Source organism: Caretta caretta, chromosome 2, assembly GCF_965140235.1.
Source record: "Caretta caretta isolate rCarCar2 chromosome 2, rCarCar1.hap1, whole genome shotgun sequence".
Classification (NCBI taxonomy): Eukaryota; Metazoa; Chordata; order Testudines; family Cheloniidae; genus Caretta; species Caretta caretta.
In genome coordinates this window covers 100,449,858-100,471,144 of record NC_134207.1, presented here as the reverse complement: position 1 = coordinate 100,471,144, position 21,287 = coordinate 100,449,858, and the positions used below count along the sequence as shown (strand labels likewise).

Sequence of the window (21,287 nt, the reverse complement as noted above, 5' to 3'; positions counted from 1 at the left end):
CATTAAATAATTAAACTCAGATAACAATTTCCCCAGTCAACAAATAAAACCAGAAAATCCTTTTTTCTCCCCCATCCTTCCCTCCCCCTTCCCCCGCAAGCCCCTCTCAAATTACATGATGAAAAATATGCATTCCTTTTTATGTTGGATGTAGGAAGTAAGGAAACTTTTTTTAAATTTTAAAAATCATATATATATATATATATATATATATATATATATATATATATATATAACAAAATCTATACCCTATGAACAGTTGTTTTTTAAAAACTGAGGTAAGCAATTATTACTGTTTCATATTATTTTTCCAATAAATGGCTAATGCTGATGCTTTGTTACCAAATTTGCCCATTATTTTGGGGTACACTCATTTATTAGGGTTATTCTTCTGGGGGCTGGGGTTCTGTAATTCTGTCAATGTACTGCTTGTGTCGCTTGTGTTCTCAGACGGAGCTCTACTTTCTGCAAGTTCCCTCCCGATGGAACTATTCTGCATGACCTAGGTTCCCCAGGGCTGGGTTCCTCTAGCCCCAGAATTGGACAGACGGACACACACACATATATTAACAGAGCGCGTTTGAGAGGAAGGGGTTAATCAGCACGCCCAAGCTGACCCCGTATAGGTCACTGGACTCAGCAGGCTGGGTCCAGCAGCACTTCCAAGCTGCCACCCTCATAGGCCCCTGGTCTCTGCACGTCCCTATCCCCACTTTCACATTACAATTGTTCTGGTAGTAACCCACTTGATGAGCAAACCCCCCAGGATTTTTGGGTGCTGCAGGGATCTTTAGCTTAGGTACAAGGAGCATTGCTGCAGAGCAAATGGGGAAGCCAAAAAACACCACGAGGGATAGGGGGAGAGAGAAGAGGGAAAGAAGCAACCAGCTTAACCATGCAAGTTATTTATTGCCAGGTAATAATCATACAAGGGGAGCCAAACAAACAAAACAGTTATAATATTAAATCTAACTTAAATTTGATTATAAAAGTCAGGTTTAGAAAACTGATCACACAAGTCAGGGTCAGAAGGCTATATCTAGAGAGAGAGAGAGAGAGATGGGTTCTCACCATTCCGTGAAGCCCGAATCTCAACTGCCTGGCCCAGATGTTGTGCAGATATCCGTCAGCTGCTGTGGTTGTTGTCTCCTGCTTTCCTTATCTGGAAGGCAAAAAATCTTACACTTGTCTGCATAGTACCTCTGCTTGTCCTGAGCTTCTGGGCAGTAAGAATTTTTCTAGTCCACCTATATACTGAGGCTTGAAAAACCCACTCATCACCTAGAGCAGATGGAAATATTGCTTGCGCAAGTGTGGGTGGGGTTGGGTAGCCTTTATTTCCTTCTGTTGGGAGGAGGAGGGAGGTACAGGACAAAGCAGCAGAAGTACCACTGATTCTTCTGAGGAGTGGAGGTGGTATGGGCAACAAAGTGAGGGGGAGCCACTGTATTCCTCCTTGGAGGGGAATGAGGAGCAGATCATGAATTCTGTGAACTACAGGAGGGATGAGGAAGCAGTAAGTGGGGTGGCCCAAGGGTTTTCTGCACACTCGGGAGGAGACGAGGAAGTAGCCCTGAAAAGGGTGGGGAGGAGATTGCATAATTGTTTAGATTTGGACACATGGAATCTATTTTAAGGGGAGAGACAGAATTTTGATGTATTGGGAATGGGAATATGTTTGGATTTGGAGATGTGCCTTTTGTGGTCAATGACCGCAGCATCAGCACAGGGATTTCTAGCCAGGCTGTACACATCTAAAATGCTAACAGTTCTATAAATCTGTGCGTGTGTCTTGGGGTCTCCATAATGAAGGAAGAAGTGCAAAAGGTAGATCTGAATGATTAATGAATTGATTTATTCATGAATGATGAGTTCATTTTTTAAAAGCATAAATTCTCAGTGGCTGTTGTTTGCATCGGATGATTCAACTGGTGTTAGTGAAAAGGTCAGAGAAATGTTCAGAGCTCTACAGAGTCCTGTAAATTAAAAGAGAGCTCCTGAGTCCTTGGAATTTAAGTGCATTGTCTATAGCCAGAACTGCCCTCCCTCAGGAGGCGAGGGTAAAAGTATTTTGGGTAAGATCCAAACTCATGCTGACTTGGTAATGTGGCTGACCCTTTGGGGTCAGAAGAACATTTTGTATATGTGAGCAGAGTTTTTTAAATATCTTCTCACTGTACTGGACCTAGGTGCTGACTGGGGTCTAGATAACTGGAATGAAATAAAGGCGGCTGTGTGATTTCTTTTTGTTTGCTTCTTGATATCCAGTGTGGGGGATCAGAAGCGCAGTTTGTGACTGGTTGGGGAGTTTAACTTCAGTGTTACTCACCAGTCCTGGGAGTATCTGCCTCCCTTTTGCAGCCTGCCTTAACCTTGGCATTTCCAGTGACGGCTGCCCCAGGCACCCCGGGTCACATATATATTTTGGGAATCCTTGCTATGATGTGTTATATAATGAAAAAATTTTCATTTAGGTTAAAAATTTTGCTGCTTTTTAAAAACATCATACATTAAGCCAGGCTGAAGGTAACTTATCTAAGGATTTTACTTCGTTTCTCTAAATCTGAAAGGTCAAATTCCAAACCTAGGTAATATAAATCCAATACAACAGAGTTTAGGTTAGGATAAATACCTACCATTAGCACAGAGAGAACATTAAGAGTTTCCATTTGAAGCTTTTGCAAATGGGACTTTAAAAAACAAAACTGGTTAATAAGCATTTTCCCCAAAGGAATGATATTCACTTATCCACAAGTCATAAGTTTTATCTGCGGTCTCTCTCAATGGGTCATTTATATAGCTGATGGTCCTTAATGGGCCATCAAGCAGGCTAGGCAGTGCTGATGCCAAACTGTCTGGGGGTGTCACCCAAAAGCATAGCACAAGTTTGAAATATAGACATACATACGTATCTATAACTGATAATACAAAGGGGATACAAACAGAAAAAATAGATTATCATGTCTGGCAAATTATAACATTTTTTGCAGATACCTCACATGGCATATCTGGCATAACTCATTACAGTTTTACAATATTAATATTCATAATATTCTCAAGTGTCCCCCAGATTCCGTGCAGCGTCACAGTATAGACCAAAAATTTCAGGTGGTTTCTAAAGGTAAGCAGCTAATTTTGTATTATTGCACCTAGCTTTAGGCACCAAAGTTTAAAATTTTTGGCCATTGTACATAAGGAATTGGTATTTTATTTTGTTCTATAGTAGAACTAGAGTATAGTTTGTTAAAATAGTATGTAATAATACTTTGTCACTTTAATTTAAATTGTTTTCAATGAAGGCTCTCAAAGCACTTTACAAACATTTGTAAATGGAGGGAGAGAACTTCCCCTCTCTGTCTCTCACTGCTCTATTTCTGCATACCATATGCGTCTCACTGAGGATTTTGTTGGCATAAAGTTTTAGATGTGAGCTAATACAAATATGCATTTTGGTAGCTTGCCAGACAGTCATGCAGTACATCAAATCAGTTTGTTTTCAACTTTGTTGCAATGTGGGGGGAAAGAGAGAGCAGCATTGTTTTAAAAAAAAAACCCAGAATTTAAAATTTTATTAAAGCTAACATTAAAAAATTATATAATACATAGGCTGAGAAATGTGTCTGTTCCTCTGGATATAGTGCTTAGATTATCCACAGATACAAAGTTTGGTTTTAAAAGTTGTATGATACACATAGTACATAGGTTTCAGAGTAGCAGCTGTGTTAGTCTGTATCAGCAAAAAGAACTACCTTTTGTGTCAGCGTGGGTGACTCCAACCCTGTATTCGTAAGCGATTGAGATCATCTATGGAAGGCTAGACCTGGTGTTTCCTTTTCCTTCATCAGTATGGTAAAAAACTCCAATGACACTCCCTCCTTCCTTCTTGCTCATGGTGATTTATCAGCCTTAGTATCTCTGCTTCAAGGAGACCTAGTTACTTATGAAGAAGTTCACTTATCTTATGAAGTGATAGTTTGTCCTTGTCAGATATCTATGGATTATTAAGATGAACACCAAAATATAATCAGGCCTCAGAATATTCCATGTTCATTAGAAAGAAACTCTTCATATTTGGGGAGAAAAAACCAACAGGAATTCTTTCCCTCTTGGTTAGCAAAAAGTTGTACCAGATCCAATATAAAGGCTATATTTAATTGTACATAATTAAAACAATATATTTTAATGGTTGTACTAACCAATGAAAATGAGTCTTTCTTTGGAAAAATAACAAGACAAGCAAGAAACATAAATCATTTATTTAAATCAAAGTTTTCCACTTGCTGATATAAATAAATTCTCCCTGGAATCTATATTGGTTCAGCATGATAGCTTGCATCAAACAAAGTGGACAAAAGAGTGATAATGAAGCACCGCTTCTCTTCTCCTTCTCTGATGTTAAGCCTGATGTTTTTGTAGGGATTGTAACATTTAATTTGGGACTCTTTTTTTTTGCATTCTTTTTAACTTTACTGGGTTGGCGTCAGATTTCAGTATTTGAATAAAATGAAAATCCTAACCCCTCCCCATCTTTTGTCACCTCAGAAAATAAACTAATCCTTTGCATCTTTGAGACATGCTGGCTTGAATTTTTCAGCTGGTTGGGTATGAAGAATTATTGGTTCTTGAGGAAAGTATCCCTTTAATGTGCAGGTTGTGAATAGAGGGTTTAAAGAAAGGAAATGTAGAGGTAAGAACATTCCCTGAGTGGCTGACCTAGTTAGACTTGTTGTGCTCTAACTATGCATGTATTGTTAATCTTTTCAGATTACATTCAAAATGGATACTTGAGGCTCACAGTTATAAGTTTAAAAAATAATTCACAACATTTACCTCTTGCTGGGAAAGTTGGCTTCTTCTGGAGAACTGATGTGTTTAAAGGCAGCGTACAGGTAAATCACTAACGTTTTGTTTCTGGAAATAGTTATTTAAAAAAAGGAGTGATATATGCTTGCTAAATGTGTTACAAAGTTATTTTGGGTAGTTTAACTTGTAAAAAAATCTCATAAAATCTAGATGTTATGGAGGTTGTGAAGCTAATGCTGTTCTTGAGAAATGCCTGCCTAGGACTCTGTTGTACTAAATTCCTAAAAGAGGACTGTCCATAAACTACAAACATGCATATTTTTAATAAGGAGATTGAAGTAATTTACTGCAGTACTGCAACAGTGTTTAAAAATAAATTTTTAACATATTTAACTTTTGTAGATTGGAAACCTTTAAATGAGCACATATCTGAAGTAATCTCTCCACAAATCTTTCAAACAGTCCTAAAAATGAATATATACTAAAGAGTTTATGCTTGAATTTGACATTTTATAATATTATTTTGACATAAACAAATATAATTAATAGGAGTTGCCATTTTGCAGTTAGGCAGGATGAGCAGAAAGAAGTACTGTATGATGAGTGAGTTAATATTTGGTTCATACATGTTAAACTGCCTGCATTATGCTTTACAGTGTTCATAGGTTGTCCTGTGCAACAGTGAGTGTAAAATTCAGCTTAATTTTTAACAATTTACTACTGCTGCTGTTGGCAATACCCACTGCAGTTAAGATTGAATTCAAACTTCCATTGAGTCCTCACTCTTCAATTGTTTATAACATCCTCAAATTCCTTTTTGACTGAAATTTCTTATGCTTGGTCTTTGCCCAGAGGTAGGGTTGCCAACTTTCTAATTGCACAAAACCAAACACCCTTGTCTCACCCCCTTCCCTGTCCTATCCCTGAGGCTGCACTGCTTCTCTGAGGCCCCCCGTCCCACCACCACCACTCACTCCAGCCCCCCCTCCCTCTGTTGCTCGCTCTCACTCACTTTCACTTGTCTGGGGCAAGGGGTTGGAGTGCAGGGTCCGGGGTGGGGACAAAAATGAGGGGTTCAGGGTGTGGGAGGGGCTCTAGGCTGCAGGCTCTGGGATGGGGCTGGGGATGAGGGGTTTGGAGTGTGGGAGTGGGCTCAGGCCTGGGGCAGGGGGCTAGGGTGCAGGAGGGGGTTTGGGCTCTGGGAGGGAGTTTGGGTGTGGGAGGGGGTTCTGACCTGGGGCAGGGGGCTAGGGTGCAGGAGGGGGTTTGGGCTCTGGGAGGGAGTTTGGGTGTGGGAGGGGGTTCTGACCTGGGGCAGGGGGCTAGGGTGCAGGAGGGGGTTTGGGCTCTGGGAGGGAGTTTGGGTGTGGGAGGGGGTTCTGACCTGGGGCAGGGGGTTGGTGTGCAGGCTCCAGACGGGTGGTACTTGCATCAGGTGGCTTCCAGTTGGCAGCGCAGTAGGGCTATGGTAGGCTCCCTGCATGCCCTGGTTCCATGCTGCTCCTGGAAGCAGCTGGCATGTCTGGCTCCTAGGTGGAGAGGCCAGAGGGCTCTGCATGGTGTGCGCTGCCCGTGCCCACAGGCGCCGCCCCCGCAGCTCCCGTTGGCCATGGTTCCCAGCCAATGCGAGCTTCAGGACCGGTGCTCGAGGTGAGGGCAGCACATGGAGCTTCTTTGGCTGCAGGGACATGCCGCCTGCTTTTGGGATCTGCTCGGAGCCAAGGCAGGCAGAGAGCCTGCCTTAGGCCCGCTGCTCCGCCGACTGAACTTTTAACAGCTCAGTCAGCAGCACTGACCAGAGCCGTCGGGGTCCCTTTTTGACCGGATGTTCCAGTTAAAAACTGGATTCCTGGCAACCCGACCGAGAGGTGAGATTTCTTCTAGTATCTGCAAGATCAGCTGAGCTTTTATTTTTCTTTTCTTTTTTTTAAGTTTTGCATATATGAAAAATACACTTTTCCCATTTGTCTCAACCAATCAGAAATGTTGTGGTTAGAAAACTGAAAATAGCTGAATCTAGAAATAGCCACATTTAAAAGTTCTAGAGCTATGATCATTTTAAGTCAGAAATGTTATGCACAGTAGATTACTTTTAAACTTCTTTGAAGCTTTTTAAAAGTTTGTGTTGGCTCTTGAGTTTGTCAGCCTGGAGTTTTTACCCTGTTTATGTAGAATTCCTAAGCATGTGTATAAGTCTCATTAACTTCATGGAATTATTCATAGGCTTAAGGTCAATCGGACATAAGCACATGCTTATGTGATTTACTGAATCAGGGCAAAAAGGTCTTGATGGAAGATGGTGAGGAGGAAATGGAACTTGGCGAGGAGGGCAGGTGGTTATACAATGGATGCAGCGGGGGTCTGTGCTCTAGTTGCCTTTTCTGCAGCTCCAACAGACACCTCATCATGTCCCTTTGCTCCCCCATTAGCCTTAGCATCTCCTCCTGCCTCTGCTCTTCGCGCGCACTTAATGGTTTCCTGGCCTCTGCCACCGAATGCCTCCATGCATTCAGCTGTACCCTATCAGTCCGGGAGGACTGCATGAGCTCTGAAAACACATCATCATGAGTGCTTTTTTTTCTCCACTTTCTAATCTGTGATAACCTCATGGACAGAGTTGATACGGGGAGCATAGAAACATTTGCACCTGCAGGGGGGATAAAAAGGGAGAGTACAATTTAAGAAGATACATTTCTGAAAAAGGGAAACTCTTTCACAGTGAATCAAGCAATTCACAGCAGACAGCACATGTGTTTTAGGTACAAGGTCGCATTTTGCCTTTTATATTGAGCACCTGCTGGTATGGTGACACATCACACACGACTGGGCAACAGAATTTGGTTTCCAGGCAGCCATGGTAAGCCAAAGGGTACGCGGGGTTGGCTTCTTCCGCCTTCATAACATATGGGAATGGTTTCAAACTGCAGTGCCCTCCTTTCCCATAGCAAGCAATGCTGGTTGGGTTTGCCATTTAAAAGGAGGGGCTGTGGTTTTGGGGTGGATGTGCAGCACATCCCTCACTTCCCCCCCCCGCGTGGCTATTCTCCGGGATGATCCCTTTTAGCCAAGCGCAAACAGCCCAGCATGAACGGGGTCCTTTTACTGTTCCCTTACAAAAATTCCCCTATTTCAACCAGGTGATCATGAATGATATCACTCTCCTGAGGCTGACACAGAAAGATAAAGACTAGATTTTGCATGAATGTAACCAAAACCCGGGACCATTCACTGCCATGCTTTGTGCTGCAATGATTCCAGACTACTGGTTTGGCATGGTAATGTGTCCTACTGTGGAGGACAAAATAAGGCAGCCCTCCCCAGAAACCTTCTGCAAAGTCTTTCAGAGTACCTCCAGGAGAGCTTCATGGAGTTGTCCCTGGAGGATTCCTGCTCCATCCCCAGATACGTGAACAGACTTTTCCAGTAGCTGTACTGGCCGCAAATGCATCCTAATTCTTCAGGACAAATCAAACATTAAACACAATTGCTTTTAACCCCTGTACTGTAGTTACAAATGTGCACTCACCAGAGGTGCCTTCTCCGCCTTCAGGGTCCGGGAACAATATGCCTTGGGAGGGTATTGGCTCCAGGGTGAGGAAAAGCTCCTGGCTACTGGGGAGAACGGATTCTCCCCTTGCCTGCTGCACATTCTCCTCCTCCTCCTCTTCCTCATTCACAAAATCCTCCTCCGTGTTGCATGAGACACCCCCCTTGCAGATGTCCATGGACAGTGCTGGGGTCCCCCCCTAGAATGCAGCTGATCATAGAAGTGGCATGTATGGGGTTCTGACCCGGAGCGACCGTTTCCCTCCTTTGACTTTTAGTAGGCTTGCCTGAGCTCTTTAACTTTCACGTGGCACTGCTGTGTGTGGAGGACAAAATAAGGCAGCCCTCCCCAGGAAGGATGATTTTAGCGCTACTCCCCTCCTCGGGGAGGAGTACAGCAGTCGATTTTAAGAGCCTTTTAGGTCGGCAGAACGGGGTTGGTTGAGTAGCTGCATTGCTTATAAAATCGATCTAACGCGGCTAAATTTGACCTAACCTCGTAGTGTAGACCAGACCTAAGAAGGGTTAGAAATCAAGGGCATGAGAAAAGAAAATTTGCTGAGACTTCCCTCATGACATCTTGTATGTGAAACTTTGCACTGACTTGATTATCCTATGAAAAAACAAGTGTGAATCAGATATTTCTCTTATGTTTTGAAAAATTGCTTTGTTTTTTTACTTTGTACATTTGGCTGAGAAACATCAGATAGTTTGTCTACATAACATAATTAATACGGTGTGACCCATAAAAATGAAAATGCATGTCCTCGTTCAGTGTACAGGAGTAGTTTTAACAATTCTGAACTCATTGCCAACGGGCAGTGACATATCACCTGGTGTATATGTCTGTCCAGTATTTGTATACCTGAAGAATGCTAATGTACAAGCCTGGAAATACTTCTTGCATCAAAACAAGCAATAATTCTATATGTTGACTCATGTACACCTTGATATTTTATAGTCTTGGATAATATTTTTATACATTTTTTAAAGAATCATTTTTAAGTATTTTATTTTATTTTAGTATATAATTTAAAAGGAAGATTAAAATATTGTATTTGCCACTCTGGGGATCTGATGAAGTGAGCTGTAGCTCACGAAAGCTCATGCTCAAATAAATTGGTTAGTCTCTAAGGTGCCACAAGTACTCCTTTTCTTTTTGCGAATACAGACTAACACGGCTGTTCCTCTGAAATCTGGGAATCAAAGACCTCTCTCTACAGCCTCTGCCCATTCCTAGAAGGTTAAGCAGGGGGATATCTTGCAGTATTTTTAGTTTAAAGGCTGATCTCTGTTTTGTGAACCTCTGTATTTTTCTACAGTCATGGAACTCTTTGCACCTGTTTTGGGATATTGCCTGGTCCATGGAAGTTTAAACTCCATATGTTTGCTCATAATGGAGGGCATCTTGCTATTTTAACTAATAGCACACTAACTGTGATTATTTATAGATATAGTTTTAAATATTTTTTAAAAAATGTTTAAAACGTTGCTTATGGTATTGCTGGTATCCCATGTGATTGCGGGAGGCTACCAATGGCATGCTTAGGCTACAATCCTATTGGTTGGAAACCTTTCCAGTTAAATAGATCGTAGTCCTTTTACAGTGGCCGTTGAAATGCAGTGAATTTTACTTTGACTGTCTACCTATGTGCCAAATCTTGCAGTCTGTACAGCCCTAAGTCAGGGAGAATTTCCCCTAACATCAGTTGTAGTTCTGCCTAACAGTGCAAGGACCATGAGATGTAGCCCTGTGGTAATTATGATACATGCTGCACATAGAAAAATAATGTTTTTTGCTTATGTTTTTAGAACTGTTACATGATGGATGTGACCCTCTTGGATGAAACAGAAAAACCCTTCTGGTGTTTCAGTGCCCCAGTCTACATGAAACTTTCTTCCAAGGCATCCTGCCTTTATGACTATATGGGCCAAAACTATGACTTAAACTATGTGGATTCAGAGGGGAAAGTCCACATTGAGCTGGTTTGGGTAGAAGAAACCAAGGAATACTATATAGTCAATCTGGTTCTTTATCTAAGCACTGAAAAAGTTAACCGCTGGTTTGGAACAAAATACTGATTCTAATAATTTGAGCAGCTACTTTCCCTGCTGGTAATTAGTTGATTTTTTGTGGGAAGGAGGTGGGGATTAAGGTTGAAATGAACCCCACAATCCAGGTGCTACAAGTTGTTTTGTGCTTTATTTACTGAAAACTAGGAAGTGTAGTCACTTCTTTATTTTTATTATTGTTTTCACTTTTGTTATTGGGGAGGGAAGTTTAAACATAAAAAGTAATGGCTTTCCTGTGAAGCACTGTGATGTGTGCTACTCTCTGTTGCAAGTACTGGGCATGATCAGGGTAAAAAGATCAGTGTCACTCGATACAGTATTATCTGGCACAGTCAGATATGTAATGCTGCTTCTGAAACAGATACTGTAAATACGACTGTGTTCTCTCTCCATATTTGTATGTTCTACACTGTTTCTAAGATCTTAAAAACCACCTTGAAAAACTCAACTCCATGAAGTCTGAAGGAACAAAACAATGCCAGAGTGTTGTTGAGTGAGCCTCTGTGCTACTCTCCTTTAGATAATTATGAGAAACTATTGCTAAATGACCAAATTTATGCAGAGGAGGTATTTTTAATCATAATTTATCATTTAAAATTCACTGTGGTAGGGGCTTTAAGGATTTAGATTGAAAGACACAGGGATGACCAATGTGGGGAAGAAGGCTTTTGCCAAGGGAAAGACTTCTATAGACCCTTTTCTTAAAAGTTGACTGCTAAACTGCTGTTGGGTCAGAGGAAAAAATGTAGTTGTTTTAATTTGGTTGCATGTATTGTGTTCCATGTCTGAAAGCACTGAAGCCCTTAGGTAGGAACTGAAAGTGATTTATGTTGGCCCCTAAATAAGGGGTCTGATCTTGTTTTCCCCAGAGGAGCTGAGCGTCATCAGTTCCTAGTGACATAGTTAAGATTCAGTTACTTAAATAGTTGATGGGTACCTAAAATACTGCTTTTAGTATCTATCTGTAGGCACTTGTTTGAAAATTTTGTTTTGTATGTTTAATGTTTCAAGCTACTTGGTTGTACCTTGTGGAGTCCAATCCTGTACGCCTTACTTGAAATCCATTGGGAGTTTTGCCTGAGGGAGATATGTGGCGTTGGCACAATTGTGTCTTTTTAGTAATGTGGATAATGTTCCTGTATAGTTTGTTACAAATAGATACATTTTGTTTTGTTTCCAAGTACTTCCTATTACAGATGAGGTTGTCCGACCATAATTACTTATTTGTTGTCTTCTGTGACTTGTTTTTAACTGTGGCAAAAGTGATTTGCTTTAATATGTGTTTATTTGCCTCCTGTCTCTATAGTCACTTGCATATATGAGCCAGATATTTAAACAATTGCTGAGTTTAAGTATTTGTCCTTTGCATTACAGATATAGTGATTCTTTTTGTTACTTTGATTTTTAAATTTGTTTACTGTTTTCTTTGAATTCAAAGATATTAAGTAAAGAAAATAGAAAAGGTGGGTTGGTTCAGCAATATGTTTACAGTTTAACGTCTGCGTAACCTCGCCTAATCAAGAAACAAAATGTCTGTGCCTTTTTAATGGCCAATCAACATTACTTCTGCTTCTCTGCTTCAGACCAGCCATATTCTTATTCTCCTTCCCCCTCCCCATCCCACTCCCCTGCCGTTGCCTTTCCTGGCTATTTTATAATGATGGGCAGGGCATGCGCAACGGTGTGCAAGCAGGAACATAGGACTCCCCAATAATCATCTCTGCCACTGTCTGCAGCTTCTGCCCTGACCCCCGCCCTGGGATTCCCTCCCCCAAGCTCCTCCTCCCCCATTTCTGCCGGGGGTGGGAGTCGGGCTGAGCTCGGCTGAAGAGATGTGCCTGGGAAAGGCACTCCAGCTAGCGCTCCTGCTGAGCCCTACTCAATGGCACCCAGAGCAGGGAAGCTGGGCCTGTGAGAGGGGGCCTTGGAAGCCTGCTGAGCCCCGTCCCTTCCTCGCCTGCAGCCTCCAGTAAGTATTTGAAGCCTGGGACAATGGCGTGAGGGAGGCAGCGGGGCACAGGGGAATAGGTGGAGAACCTGGGGAAGCAGCAGGGCCTGGAGGCATTGGGTGGGGGGCTAATGTTTAAAGTGCCCCCCCCAAGTAGTCACATATAAATTCCTGCGCATGCCCTTGAAAACAGGGAACTCCTAGGGCTGCCAACTTTCTAATCACACACAACCGAACATGCTTGCCCTGCCCCTTCTCCAAGGCCCGACCTGCTCACCTCCTCCCCCCTCCCTCCATCACTCCTTCCCCCTCACTCATTTGCACTGGGCTGGGGAGGGTCCTGTAACCCTATTAATTTAGCATGTTCAAGAAGATCACTGATAACTGGAGCTGAATGGAGGACAACAATTCAATTCTATGGCAACTCTTGAGATTTTGACCTTTGTTTTTGTTCTGCATTGGAATAACAAAAGCTTTCAAATGTTTTCTCAAAAACAGAATTATGTCCAAGTGTCTGTCTGTGGTTTTTTTTTATCAAGCCTGAGCTTTTTGATTGGGGAAGGTAGAGAGGAGGTGTGTGTATTACAGGTGTAGCCATAACCTGGTGGTTAGGGGGCTGGGTCTAGGAGGCTGAGGCACAAGTCCCTGCGCTTCCTGATTCACAGCAGAATTTTCAATCCCAGATCACTTTATAATCAGGCAGATCGGAGACTTGGACCTGGGTCTCCCATATTCCAGGACAGCGCCGTGATCACCAAGCTATAGAGCAAGACAGAGAGCATTGGACTCTCTTTCCGCCCCCCCGCCACCCGATAAATATTGTATGTTGAAATGGGTACATCTTCATAAAACATTTCAGCTTTGATGAAACTTCATTTCCTTGAAAAATATTCCAATCTAACACCAACGGGTTGTCTGTCTGAGGCTAAACAGTCATTTACTTCTTCAACACAAAGAGAAGTTTCTTTAAGGTACTGTATTAAATTGCACTGAGATATAAAAATGAAATTAGATTGAAAGACATGTTTACTTCTCTGTTTTAGTTTAAAAACAAAGCATTTGGTTTTATAGCATGAGGCATCTTGGAGGAGTGGGACTTGTCAGACTATTATGTACCACAAAATGGATCTTATCACACAGTGGGCACCTGACCATAAGAAATCACAAATCTGAGGGTCCAGCCAGGAATCTTGGTCGTATTCTGAATGCATTTTCTGCAACACAGACTGCATGATTTGGATTAGGAAAGGAAGTTATCCTGATTAATCCAACTCTTTGCTGCTGAAAAACATGCTTTGCAGAAACTACCTGAAGCCTGAATCCCAAGTAAGGGGAAAAATTCATAGGGAGGAGTTGCAGACCAAGCTGGATGAGCAAGCATCTTAAACTGGTGATTAAGAGAAAGCAGAAAGCATTCCAGGAATGGAAGATGGGATGGATCAGCAAAGAAAGCTACTACTTGGAGGTCAGAAAGTGTAGGGATAAAGCGAGAGCTGCCAAAAGCCAAGCAGAGTTGGATCTTGCAAAGGAAATTAAAACAAATAGCAAAAGATTTTATAGCCATATAAATAAAAAGAAAACAAGGAAAGAAGTGGGACCATTAAGCACTGAGGATGGGGTGGAGATTAAAGATAATCTAGGCATAGCCCAATGCCTAAACAAATATTTTGCCTCAGTTTTTAATAAGAGTGGCCGGGTGGCTAATGGGAACAACGATATGAAAGTAGAAATTACCACATCTGAGGCGGAAGTCAAAATCAAACATCTTAATGGGATTATATTGGAGGGTCTGGATAATCTCCATCTGAGAATATTAAAGGGACTGGCACATGAGATTGCAAAACCAATAGCAAGGATTTTTAATGAATCTGTAATTGAACTTGAGGATCATACCTATGATTGGAAAATTGATAATATAGTTCCTATTTTTAAGAAAGGGGGAAAGAGTGATCCGGGAAATTATAGGCCTGTTAGTTTGACCTCAATTATATGGAAGGTCTCGGAACAAATTTGGAAAGAGAACTAGTTAAAGACACAGAGGTGAATGGTAGCTGGGATAAAATACAACATGGTTTTGCAAAAGGTAGATCATGCCAGATCAACCTGATCTTCTTTGAGAAGATAACTGATTTTTTAGACAAAGAAATCTACCTGGATTTCAGTAAGGCATTTGATACAGTTCCATATGGGAAATTATTAGTTAAATTGGAGAAGATGGGGATTAATATGAGAATTGAAAGGTGGATAAGGAACTGGTTAAAGGGGAGACTACAACAGGTCATGCTGAAAGTTGAACTGTCAGGCTGGAGGGAGGTTACTAGTGCAGTTCCTCAGGGATAGGTCTTGGGACCAATCTTATTTAACATTTTTATCACTGACATTGGCACAAAAAGTGAGTGTGTGCTAATAACATTTGCGGTTAACACAAAGTTGGGAGGTATTGCGAATACGGAGGAGGACCAGAATATCATACAAGAAGAACTGGATGATCTTGAAAACTGGAGTAATAGAAATAGGATGAAATTTAATAGTGCAAAGTGTAACGTTATGCACCCAAGGACTAACAGCAAGAATTTTTGCTATAAGCTGGGGACTTATCAGTTGGAAGTGACAGAAGAGGATAAATACATGGGTTTATTGGTTGATCACACGATGACTATGAACCACCAATGTGATGCAGCCATGAAAGAGGCTAATGCAGTCCTAGGATGCATCAGGCTAGGTACTTCCAGTAGAGACAGGGAAGTGTTAGTACCATTATACAAGACACTGGTGAGACCTTGTCTGGAATACTGTGTGCAATTCTGGTCTCCCATGTTTAAGAAAGATGAATTCAAACTAGAAAATGTGCAGAGAAGGGCTATTAGGATGATCTGAGGAATGGAAAACCTACCTTATGGGAGGAGAGTCGAAGAGCTTGGCTGGTTTAGCCTAACCAAATGAAGGGTGAATATGATTGCTCTTTATAAATATGTCAGCGGGATAAATACCAGGAAGGGAGAGGAGTTATTTAAGTGCCAATGTGGACACAAGAACAAATAGATATAAACTGGCCATCAATAAGTTTAGGCTTGAAATTAGATGAAGGTTTCTAACCATCAGAAGAGTGAAGTTCTGGAACACCCTTCCAAGGTGAACAGTGAGGCAAAAACCTAACTGGCTTCAAGTTGAGCTTGATAAATGTATGGAGGTCATGAGAGTGCTTACAATGGCAGGTAGCTGATCTGTGACTGCTAGCAGCAAATATCACCAGCAAGAATCCCAGTGATAGGACACTAGATGGGGAGGGCTCTGAGTTACTACAGAGAATTCTTTCCCAGGTGTCTGGCTGGTGGCTCTTGCCATATCCTAGAATTTCAGGGTTGGAAGGGACCTCAGGAGGTCATCCCAGCCAGGGCTTTGTCAAGCCTGACCTTAAAAACCTCTAAGGAAGGAGATTCCACCACCTCCCTAGGTAACACATTCCAGTGCTTCATCACCCTCCTAGGGAAAAAGGTTTTCCTAATATCCAGCCTAAACCTCATCCACTGCAACTTGAGACCATTACTCCTTGTTCTGTCATCTGCTACCACTGAGAACAGTCTAGATCCATCCTCTTTGGAACCCCCTTTCAGGTAGTTGAAAGCAGCTATCAAATCCCCCCTCATTCTTCTCTTCTGCAGACTAAACAATCCCAGTTCCCTCAGCCTCTCCTCATAAGTCATGTGTTCCAGTCCCCTAATCAATTTTGTTGCCCTCCGCTGGACGCCGCTGGACGCTTTCCAATTTTTCCACATCCTTCTTGTAGTGTGGGGCCCAAAACTGGACACAGTACTCCAGATGAGGCCTCACCAATGTCGAATAGAGGGGAACGATCATGTCCCTCGATCTGCTGGCAATGCCCCTACTTATACAGCCCCAAATGCCATTAGCCTTCTTGGCAACAAGGGCACACTGTTGACTTATACCCAGCTTCTTGTCCATTGTAACCCCTAGGTCCTTTTCTGCAGAACTGTTGCCTAGCCATTTGGTCTCTAGTCTGTACAATGCATGGGATTCTTCCATCCTAAGTGCAGGACTCTACACTTGTCTTTGTTGAACCTCATCAGATTTCTTTTGGCCCAATCCTCTAATTTGTCTAGGGCCCTCTGTATCCTATCCCTACCCTCCAGCGTATCTACCGCTCCTTATGCTTAGGATCTAACTGATTGCCATATTTGGGGTTGGGAAGGAATTTTCCCCCAGGACAGATTGGTAGAGACCCTGGGCTTTTTTTGCCGTTTTTTACAGCATGGGGGTCACTTGCAGGTTTAAACTAGTGTAAAAGGTGGATTCTCTGTAACTTGAAGTCTTTAAATCATGATTTAAGGACTTCAGTTATTCAGCCAAAGGCTGTGGGTCTATTACAGGAGTGGGTGGGTGAGGTTCTGTAGCCTGCAATGTGAAGAAGGTCAGACTAGATGATCATGGTGGTCCCTTCGGGCCTTAAAGTCTGTGAGTCTACATAACTCCTGGAGGCAAAAAAGCAAGTTTGCCAATAGTAGGTTAAATGACCATTTCAAAGCATGAGTTTAATATCCTCATTGGTAGTGTTTTTGACTTAAAAACAAAATAGAAGCCTTCATTTTTAGCAAACTGTGTGGTGTGGAAGGTGCTGGAATGACAGACCCTGAAGTGCGCTATGCACAGACAAGTGCTGCATGGGCAGCAGCAGCTTAAACTGCTTTACCAGTGTGTCTCATGTCTGTATTTGAAGGACCACCTTTAGCGGAGAAAGGATAGTTCAGCTTCCATATCCTTTCAGCCTTGGGCCTCATTTCACTAGGGTGCAGATTAGGTCAGGTTGCATTGACAACTTTGTGATGTGAACACACTTGTCCTCTGAGACCTGGCGTGAAACCACCAAACTCATTTTACACTGGCCACCAAACAGCCAGTGGATGGTTACAACCTTCTACCAGTACTGACTTGAAATGAATTTGTTGTATTAATATTTTATATTTCCAGTGTAAAACACATGAGAACTTTTATTCATTTAAATGTCTTTTCAACTAAAAATGCTAAATTATGCAAAGGAAACAGTGTAACAAACACAATGTAACAGCATAATAAAAACTGGTCAAGAAAATATACTTGCTGTAGTCTCTAAAAACTGATAGAAATCTAATGATCTGCCATTTGTTTTATTAAGGGAGCCCATGGGGAAAGGGATAACAAGTCTTTAATAACCTTATCATTTATCAACTTGCACACAGTGAAAGTGGATAACAGTTAAACTGGGAACACTTCTATTACAGATTAACTCTCATTAGCTACTTGGTCTCTACAAATGTTGAATCCCAAAAGAAACTACTTTCCATTCCAATTTTGTTCAAAACTCTTCCAGGGCATGACAAGTTCACTTACCCACAGCAAAGTTGGGAACAGAATTAACCCTAAACTAACTGACTTTTAATTTTAAAAATTATGTTCCTAGCTGTTAGGGTTGTGAAGATGTTTGGAATAATGTAAATCAATGCAGTCCTGCTGTCTTTTTGGGTCTTCAGACCAACAACTCCTGTGCATTTCTTACTACTTATGAGGGCTTGTCTACATCACCTGCTGGATTGACGGGCAGTGATCGATCCAGCGGGGGTCGATTTATCGCTTCTAGTCTAGACGCGATAAATCGAGCGCTCTCCCATCGACTCTGGTACTCCACCGGAGCGAGAGGCACAGGCGGAGTCGATGGGGGAGCATCAGCTGTCGACTTACCACAGTGAGGGCACCACTGTAAGTAGATCTAAGTACATCGACTTCAGCTACGTTATTCACGTAGCTGAAGTTGCGTAACTTAGATCGATTTCCCCCCCTCCCCCCCAGTGTAGACCAGGCCTGAGTTAGCAACAGAATTAAATTAACACACTCTGATCATTTCCATTTATGTCTCTGCTATTCAGAACCCCGTAGATAGCAACAAAACGGACAAGGATCATCTTGATTTCACTCTGATGGTGGATAGAAAAGCTATAAACAGCACCAAGGGAGAGGAGGGCGTGATGAAAAAAGGAGGCTGGTATGACGGACCTCGCTGGTTTGCCTCTTCACCTCAATCATAGAATATCAGGGTTGGAAGGGACCCTGGAGGTCATCTAATCCGACCCCTGCTCAAAGCAGGACCAGTCCCCAATTTTTGCCCCAGATCCCTAAATGGCCCCCTCAAGGATGACCTGGGTTTAGAGGGCCAATGCGCAAACCACTGAGTTATCTCTCCCCCATCAAAGAAAAGGGCAGTTTGGGGATCTTGATTCTTAGCAGTATGAGACAAACCCAACTTAAAGTTTACCAAGAGGTGGCTGCATAACAGTCGTAATAAATATCTCAGTCACTCCTAGATGTGGCAGCAATACGTTGCTCGATTTTGTGTGTCAGTTTCTAGTGAATGGCTGATGGCTTTACTCTGTCTGGAAACAAAGATTGAGTTTCCATATGCACTCCTATTAATAGGCCTGTGGTTGGCCTGATTCTCTTTACATCTGTTTTAAACTGCTGTAACTATTGACTTCAGTGGAGTTACTCTTGATTTATTTGGCAGCAGAATCAAACCCAGCTTGCATGAACTGGATCCTGTAATGATGTATGTATTGCCTGATAGGCGCGTCCATGTTTTTCAGTTCCTCATATGGTTGCATATTACTGTTTTGTAAAAGTAAAAAATACTATCTTGAAGCTCTATTAAGAGCAATGGGATATGAGGGAAATAGCATCAGCAGTTAAAAGGGGGACAAAAATCAAAGGCCAAAATTATTTTGAAATAATACTTGCTTATTCAGTAACCATTCTTATACCCTTCCAGCCTACGCAGAGTTATAGGGGATGGTTGGGAGAAATCGGGCTTAGAGTCCTCTGTATGTCTTGTCATCTTTTAAACAACCAAAGGGAACTGATAGGCAAAAGAAACCACGTGAGCGGAAAAGACAGCATCCATAAAAATACTTACTGGACACAGAGACCATAAATCAGAGTATTCCATAATTATTTATTATGGAGTTTCTTGCACCTTCCTCTAAGGCATCTGGTATTGGAGTTGTGCTTTTGGCTTAGATTAGATGGACAACTAGTCTGATCTGCTGTGGCAATCTCTATGACATATTATTGCTACTAGTAAGTTAAAGCAAATCCAAAAATGAAGAAAACTTTTTGTTTTTATACATTTTCAAAGACAAACTCATCTAAGTGAAAAAGAGAAACTGCCAGCAATTTTAAGTGTGTATATTTAACTACTATGTTTTAAAAGGGTAATTTACCTGGTAGGCAAGCATAAAAACAGTAGTTATGTTTATTTTATTACATGTATAATAGTGTTCAGTTAATGTAATGAGCTTAAATTGCCTTGAAAAGAGATCAATGGGTACGAAAGAGTGATTTAACCAAAATGATTGTAGCAATTCAGAAATTTGTCTTTTTTTACAGAAAGCTACATCAAAATGTTAACCCTGCTGTTGTCATTGGTGGCCTACTGCATAAATAAATTACTTTATTTGTGTCCTATGGTCTTGGTTTTTTGTACATTTTGCTGTAGAATGTCCTCCTAGATTTGTAGTTCTTTTCATGAATAATGTATAAATTCTCTTGTGCCGTATCCTCAGCTGGTGTAATATCGTGTAACTCCATTGACTCAAATAGAGCTAGAGACACAAGGTGGGTCGGTAATACCTTTTATTGGACCAACTTCTGTTGGTGAGAGAGACAAGCTAGACCTGAGGAAAAGCTCTGTGTAGCTTGAAAGCTTGTCTCTCTCAGCAACCGAAATTGGTCCAATTAAAGATATCACCTCACCCACCTTGTCTCTCTAATATCTGATACTGACACAGCTACAACAACAGTGCCTACACAAATGGAGCTACACAGATTTACACCAGCTAAGGATTTGTCCCTCTTAATTTTAACAGTAAATATCAAGGTGGCGCTGGAACATTTCAGTACTTTATTCCGTCATTTTTCATTCAGAGCGCTTATCACAGGGGCTGCGGGTCACTGGAACTTTGGAGTGTGGCCTGGGGACCGAGGTGTTCTCCCTTCATCTTACCCCCCGAGATGTTCTCCGACTACATCTTCTGCAGTAGCTACTGAGAGCGCCAGATCTGCTTCCACAATGCATACAATGTTCTCAATACCATAAGCTTGCTGGAAATAAACTCATTACAAATGCTATGTACAGTGCTATCTTGTTACACTTTTCCTCCTGTGCTGTGCAAATCAAAATCTTTCTGCTTCTGATTCTTTAGACACTCACACATGTGCTTAACTTTACTGGAACTACTGAAAAACTGTATACATGTACATGCAGGATCAGGCTAAATTTTGTGTGTTATTTTAACAAATATGCATAATTATATTTCTAATTGTGGTAAGCGCATGCATTTAAACACTTTAGAATGACTGTCACAGAGATGTTTATTTTTGATGATAAAACGTGTTAATTTCACTGTTTAGAGTACTCAGTGAATATATTTTGCTTTTTAGTCATCTGAATGCAAAAACTAGAAAGCTGAAAAGTCTTGTTTACCTGTTAGAAAATCATAAACATATTCAATAAAATGTTAATATCTATAGATGTAATTTGTTTTTGTTGAATTATGGTTTGAGTTCTGGCTACAGATTATTCCCGTGTCTTGTTTATTGATTGAAATTAGTTATTTGTAGGGTTATGAGCAGAAAGAAGAAATGTTTAAAAGAATGGGAATAAGGTGACTTGAAATGGCTTAGTATGTCTTTACACTAATACTACATAAGGCTGAACTAAAAATTGGACAGATGAAATAGTTTTTTCCACAAATCACTAAGAACTGGGATGACAACACAACAGAAGAGTTTCTAAACTACAGTTTGTGGTTATTTTTATAGCTGTTGTGAACTGTTAAATTTGATCAGTTAACTTCCTCTCTTCTACCTCCCT

At 41.5% G+C, this 21,287-nt stretch overlaps 1 protein-coding gene across 3 annotated transcripts in view; it reads left to right on the top strand.

Moving 5' to 3' along the window:
- Window positions 1-20,907, top strand: part of FBXO15 (F-box protein 15) — a 52,908-nt gene extending 32,001 nt beyond the window's left edge. For 2 of the 3 annotated variants that reach the window (XM_048840115.2, XM_075125335.1), the window contains 2 exons: window positions 4,765-4,889; window positions 10,162-19,876. In XM_048840115.2, coding sequence (XP_048696072.2) covers window positions 4,765-4,889; window positions 10,162-10,431 — 395 coding nt within the window. In that variant the 3' untranslated portion in view covers window positions 10,432-19,876. Of the gene's footprint in view, window positions 1-4,764; window positions 4,890-10,161; window positions 19,877-20,338 lie in introns of those variants that run through there. The other variant, XM_075125334.1, reaches the window with a different exon arrangement.
- Window positions 20,908-21,287: the final 380 nt, after the last annotated feature.